Here is a 6,603-nt window from a genome sequence, read left to right as displayed (position 1 = left end):
CAGACAGGAGAGGATGGAGACTGGAGAGGATGGTGGTCCACAGCAGACAGGAGAGGATGGTGGTCCACAGCAGACAGGAGAGGATGGTGGTCCACAGCAGACAGGAGAGGATGGAGACAGGAGAGGATGGTGGTCCACAGCAGACAGGAGAGGATGGAGACTGGAGAGGATGGTGGTCCACAGCAGACAGGAGAGGATGGAGACTGGAGAGGATGGTGGTCCACAGCAGATAGGAGAGGATGGGGATCACAAGTGGCTAACTCCTAGACGGCTGTTATAACCCTACAGACAAAAAAAAAGTTGTATGTCATTTTAAAGTTCATGTACATAGTAGTTAAAGTAAATGTACACTTCTGGTACATTTTAGTCACATACTCTTTGGGCATTTACTGTGCATGTTAGAAAGCAATACACTTGAGATGTATGTAATTTTGTTTAGTTTGACTACTACATCTTTCTGAAACTTACAAGGCTGCGTGCTGGACTGAGAGATCTGAAGCGCAGCGTGCTGGACCTGTTGCTGCTTCTCCACTGCAACAATACAATTATAAAACACAGTGAGCAAATGTCAAATAGAAAACCTAATGCAACAGTATCATTCTTACCAGAACACCTCTGCGGGTAACAGCTTCACCCTTCACTAATACAATGTCTCCTTCCGTTAGCGCTGGCCACACATGGAACACGATCAGAGGAGCGGAGAAGTCTGAGTCGTGGCTGCGACGATACCTGACATGGAAATGATCTCATAAACACATTTATCAATTTAATCAATTCAATCAGTTTGAGACCTGTGTTAATACTCCAATCTACTGCGTATAATGTAGAAGATAAAAAGCCTGACTCAACCGGAGCAGAACAAGTACTAAGCACTATGAGTTAGTAGTAACATTAACTATGCCTTAAAAATATATATTTGTCCAGTGGTTTTTGGACCCCAGTTTGAGACCCTCTGTCCGCACTGACCTGGATTCGTTGTACTTTTCCCCGTCACTCGCGAAGGCCACGTCCAGAGGTGGCTCCAGCGTCTGCATGGCAAAGGCCACTTTGGAGGTCTCTCTGATCAGAGAACTGAGGAGAACAAGGTCTGTCTCCGGAAGGAACGAGATACGAGGATTCTCGTGCATGGCATTGATCACGTCCTGAACAAAAGAAACAAAATCAATGAAAAATCACAATATGATTTTTAAAATGTAGATGTGATGTTAGCCATACGTTCACGCTGGCCTGTACGTCGTATAAGTCCATATTTCGGACGATGTAATCGATGGTTGCGTCCTCCAGACTCTCAGGACCAAAGTGAGTTGAAGCTAGAGTCTTTCTCACGCGCTGTTTGAAATTAAGGTACGCCTGCTTCGCTACTCTGAAGGATTCCTGCACAAGAGAAGATCAAAATCAGCCATGTCATGCCATCATAGCAGCCTAGAGTGACAGTTCCTTGTCACAGACGATTTGACGTTTTTTTTCCATTCCATTCCAACTCAAAAAGGACAAAACATTCCCAGCCACAGTAGCTACACTTGCTGATCATGTGTTGTACTCGTCAGCGGTCCTAATGTCACGTCTACGTCAGCGTACTCTTAGCGACACGGTACATACCACAACAGCAAAGAAGATGATTTTCTGGACCATCTCTGAATTGTCTACATAGCGTTGCAGCATGGTCTGTGCCTCCAGTCGCTCCACGGCGTAGAGGTCGTTGAAGCGGGCGACGAGGCGAGCGTGTCGGGCTGAGGGCGTGAGCTGTGCCCTGGACGGGGACTCGCTCCGGATGGGGCTGGACGGGCGCATGGGACTGGACGTGCGGCTGAGCCTGGGCGTAGGACTGTGGGAGCGACACCGGTCCAACCTGTAAAAAGTCAGAACACAGCCATTCATTGCAGCTACATATGGATGGTACCAACATAAAGTACACCTTAGTCTCAGACCAGACTAATGGGGTGACTTTACAAGAACAATTCAATTACAATTCATCACATATCACATAATTTGTCTGTTTCGTGTGAAGCACCTCTCTTGCAGCCCGGTCTTCTCTGTGTTCAGGAAAGACATTTCTTTCCTAAGTGAACGTATCTGTTCCTCGTATTCATCAATGGTGCCCAGCTTCTTCTTATAGATCTCCGCTTCTTCACGCGCCACGTTCAAACTGTGCAAAGCCACACAAATATTAACCGAAGATTTACCATTAACTAACTGTATAAATATGGAAAAGTCATATATCTCCTCACTCTGCTCTGAGTTGTTTAATTTCATCTTCTGTTGCCGCTGCCATCAGAGTGTTTCTCTGTAGTTTAGTTTGAGATTCAGCCAATCTATCAAAATAGTATAAAAATTAAAAAAATAACAATGACAACCAATGCAATTTAAAGTCCATGTAGTTAGAGACGATGAACAATACGGCGATATTTGTCAAACGTACTCATCTCTAGTTGAGTCCAGTTGGAGTTGTGTGGAGCACAACTGAGTCTCCATATGTTGAATCTTACTCTCATGGCGCGAAGTAAGCTCTAGGAGCATCCTGTCGTTCTCTACTGAGTCCTTGGAATAATACAACATTACTGTGAATCATTTTCTTCTTTTGTGCAATTTTTATTTATTTTTTTATATTTTGAAATTGACAACTGGTGAGACAAACCGATGCTCGTGCCATAGAAAAGCAGCTTCCAAGCCACGGCAGCAAACGGGATTTGAGGGTATCAACTCCACCATTTTGTCCACCTGAAAAACATCAGCTATAAATGTGAAATTGCGACGTTGACCATGAAATACCCTTCCTGCATGTTATTGTTGCTTGTACCTTCTCCAGCAGTCAGGTTGAGAATACAAAAGAGCTGGCTTTGGACTTTAGAGTTCAGCTCAATCACCTCACAGCATCGATTCAGATTCTGGTCACATGAGAGCAGCTAAAGGAAGGCAAAATAGAAATATTGAGAAAGAGTCCTTCTTAAAAATAAACATAAATCTATGTTTTAGATTTTAGAGGCTCTTTACTGTATCAATAAATAATAATAAAAAACTCCCAATAGAATGAAACAAATATGCTTACTGTCCATTTCTATGTCAAAAAATACTAAAAAATACTGCATTTATTCTGGCACTTGGGTTGCATCTTGTAAAACAACAATCCCATTTCGGAACTATGCAGTCAAACATCTTTGGGACGGTCCAACAGTACGCGACTGGCGTGCATGGCAACCAAATCGAGGCAGTGCATGCGGCTGGGGAAGAAAGTCTCAAGTCACTCGCATTATCAGCAGAGGTGCTCCACAGTGCTGTGTACTTTCTCCCCTGCTCTTCTCCCTGTTCACAAAATGTTGCACCTCCAGCCACAACTCCGTAAAACTGATCAAGTTTACGGTCAACACCACCATCCACATCCACAGGAGGGAGATGGAGCGGCTGGTGTCAACCTGGAGTTCAACGCCCAGAAGACAGTGGAGATGATTGTGGACTTCAGGAAAGTCACAGCCCCCCAGCCGCCCCTCACCATCACATAGTCCCCCATCTCCACCATGGACTCCTTCCGCTTCCTCAGCACCACCGTCACCCGGGACCTCAAGTGGGAGCCCACCATCAGCTCCCTCATCAAGAAGGCCCAGCAGAGGCTGTACTTCCTGCGGCAGCTGAGGAACGCCAAGCTGCCAGCGCAGATGATGGTAGAGTTCTACACGGCCATCATTGAGTCCTCACCTCCTCCATCACCGTGTGGTACGCTGGAGCCACAGCCAGGGACAAACAGAGACTACATCGCATTGTGAGCTCTGCTGAGAAGGTGATTGGCTGCAGACTTCCATCTCTGCAGGACCTGTACGTCTCCAGGGCTCTGGGATGAGCAGGTCGGATCAAATCTGACCCTTCTCACCCTGGACATGGATTATTTGAGCCACGCCCCTCAGGCAGGCCACTCCCCTCAGGCAGGAGGCTACGGTCCATCCAGACCAGAACCTTCCGCCATAAGAACAGTTCCTTTCCCTCGACTGTTGGATTCATGAACACTTCTTAAACACTGTCACTTAAACCATAATTTAATCACCCACTTCACTGTTCATTTTCTGCACTACATCTGTAAATTCATCTATGAATTCAACTGTACGTTTGTGTACATAGGGATTTTTATTTTTTACTGGTAACTTATAGACTATTTTTTTATCTTATTGCAGATTTTAATTGTTTTTCCTTTTGACTTAAATAGGTTGTTTTATCATCGTTTATCGTTTTATGTTGCACCAAATCGACAAATCAAGTTCCCATGTTTGTGAATTCTGTTCTTTGACAATAAAGCTTCTTGATCCTGATTCTGATTCTGGTTCAAACATGCGAGAGTGGCCTTGTCAGATTTGTGAGGCTGATTTTTAATGCACTTACGTGGTAGTCGCTGTTCCAGGATTCAAGCTTGTCCTGTAAAATGCTGTATGTGCCGGTTTTTGTCAGTCTCCTCAAAGCTTTAGCCATAGCTCTTCAAGATATAGAAAAACAAACAAACAAACAAACAAACAACACAGAAGCTTAATCCTTTTTAAGCCAGACAAGAGCAATAAAACTAAATCCTGGTAACTTTCTCCAGCCTGTCCAGCCTCAGTTGACAAAAAAGTTTTAGTGAGGCACCTGGGAGCTGGAATCTCACCCTGATTGTTTATATGTTGCTATTATTATTTTATTATTCATAGTTTTATGTTGCACGTTGAATCGTTGAAAAGTTCCTGTTTGCAAACTGTGTTAAATGGAAATAAACCTTTTCCAATTCTGGAGAGAAAGAGAGAGTGAAAAATACTTCTTCTTCTTCTTCTTCTTTGGTAATTTATGGCGGTTGATATCCAAGTGTTACATTACCGCCACCTACTTTATTCCTTAGACTTTAGAATTTATTCCAGCAGATGTTTTTTGTTCTACTTCTTTGGTGTTTTATGGCGGTTGGTAATGTTTTTTGTGGCGGTTTGGCACGTCGTCTTCTTCTTTGGTGTTTTATGGCGGTTGGTAATGTTTTTTGTGGCGGTTTGGCACGTCGTCTTCTTCTTTGGTGTTTTATGGCGGTTGGTAATGTTTTTTGTGGCGGTTTGGCACGTCGTCTTCTTCTTTGGTGTTTTATGGCGGTTGGTAATGTTTTTTGTGGCGGTTTGGCACGTCGTCTTCTTCTTTGGTGTTTTATGGCGGTTGGTAATGTTTTTTGTGGCGGTTTGGCACGTCGTCTTCTTCTTTGGTGTTTTATGGCGGTTGGTAATGTTTTTTGTGGCGGTTTGGCACGTCGTCTTCTTCTTTGGTGTTTTATGGCGGTTGGTAATGTTTTTTGTGGCGGTTTGGCACGTCGTCTTCTTCTTTGGTGTTTTCTTCTTCTTCTATGGTGTTTTATGGCAGCTGGTATCCAAGTGTTACATTACCGCCAGACTTTATTCTTTAGACTTTATTCCTCAGACTTCTTTCAGTTCAAAGCCCACAAATTCTTTGGACTTTATCCTATAGACTCCATTCTTCAGTTCTTCGGTGTTTCAAAGCCCATGAGTTCCAAGCCCGCCAATTCCTCTATAAACTACCCAACCCTGTTTTACATAAGTAAGCAACTACAGCCTCACACAAACCCTGTGACTGGAATGTAAGAATATTACGCAGATTGAATTCCTGCCTATTATTCTGAAACCACAAGGCCGACACAGTCCTTTCTCTTTCATAGGCCGCATCAGCACGTGCTCCACAGTCTCTGGCTCTTGTTGTTGTTTTGAGGCTTGACACAGATTACACAGGTCGGACACTTGTCTATCCTACTGTGACAAGAGAAAACAAAAACAAATGCAATAAAGTGCTGTTCTAGAATCTTGGCTTTGATGACACTGATTCTTAACGGCATGGTTACGGTTGCTATGCAAGTATCCATGTATATATATTAAATATTTTCTTCTTCTTCTATGGTGTTTTATTATATACATATAATATAACACTGCTAGCCCTGAACATGTGCAATACTGACTTAACCATGTGCAATACTGACTTAACCATGTGTAATACCGACCTAATCATGTGCAATTACTGTCGTATAATAATAATGTCACATTCAGGTGCATATAACTGATGTAAATAGAGTGTTTATTTTACCATTATTATTAGTATTATTTTGTCTTATGATAGCTGTTTTTATTTTATCTTTATCTTTATTTTTCCCCTCCATTCCTTATTTTTTATTTTTTCTTATTTTTTTCTAGTTTTGTTTTTAAGAGTTTTTGTTTATAAGAGTTCTTCTATTAAGAGTGTTTTTTAAACTTCCTATAAGTTATCTGTCCTTTTCCTCTGTATCTACCTGCGTTGCAACAACGGAATTTCCCCATGTGTTGTTGATGTTATGTTATATATATGTATATATCCATATATTTATATATATATATATATATATATATATATATATATATATATATATATATATATATATATATATATATATATATATATATAGCTCCCCCCAGCTCAACAACCATTAACCATTTAAACCATTTTACTTTTTAGTTCAGTTCAAATATGTAGTGGTGTACAAAGTACACATGCTCTCAGATGAAATCACACAAAAAAATATCCACTGTAAAAGGTATTTAAGTAGAGTACAGATGCATAAAAAATATA

General features: G+C 41.8%; 1 protein-coding gene across 1 annotated transcript; it reads right to left on the bottom strand.

The window, feature by feature from the left end:
• Positions 1-447: 447 nt before the first annotated feature.
• LOC140360067 (mitochondria-eating protein-like) lies at positions 448-4,452 on the bottom strand. Its single transcript, XM_072445383.1, has 11 exons — positions 4,366-4,452; positions 2,798-2,903; positions 2,623-2,718; positions 2,420-2,528; positions 2,229-2,312; positions 2,012-2,146; positions 1,600-1,849; positions 1,216-1,374; positions 967-1,142; positions 606-729; positions 448-531 (listed from the first exon to the last, which is right to left on the bottom strand). Exons 1-11 carry the CDS (start codon positions 4,450-4,452, stop codon positions 448-450), a joined length of 1,410 nt encoding a protein of 469 aa, XP_072301484.1.
• Between the last annotated feature and the right edge of the window lie 2,151 nt (positions 4,453-6,603).

This window comes from Eucyclogobius newberryi, unplaced genomic scaffold (assembly GCF_026437365.1).
Source record: "Eucyclogobius newberryi isolate DKJ021-1_F unplaced genomic scaffold, fEucNew1.0.hap1 SCAF_14, whole genome shotgun sequence".
Classification (NCBI taxonomy): Eukaryota; Metazoa; Chordata; class Actinopteri; order Gobiiformes; family Gobiidae; genus Eucyclogobius; species Eucyclogobius newberryi.
The sequence above is the reverse complement of the archived record's forward strand: the minus strand, read 5'-3'. Positions and strand labels throughout refer to the sequence as shown.

What these genes read in the sequence shown, in the direction of transcription:
- LOC140360067 (XM_072445383.1), bottom strand. Translation starts at nt 4,452, where the DNA reads ATGGCTAAAGCTTTGAGGAGACTGACAAAAACCGGCACATACAGCATT. An exon ending in ATTAAACAACTCAGAGCAGA is followed by an intron (nt 2,147 to 2,228) that starts GTGAGGAGATAT and finishes GGCTTTGCACAG; the next exon opens with TTTGAACGTGGCGCGTGAAG. An exon ending in TCATCTTCTTTGCTGTTGTG is followed by an intron (nt 1,375 to 1,599) that starts GTATGTACCGTG and finishes TCTCTTGTGCAG; the next exon opens with GAATCCTTCAGAGTAGCGAA.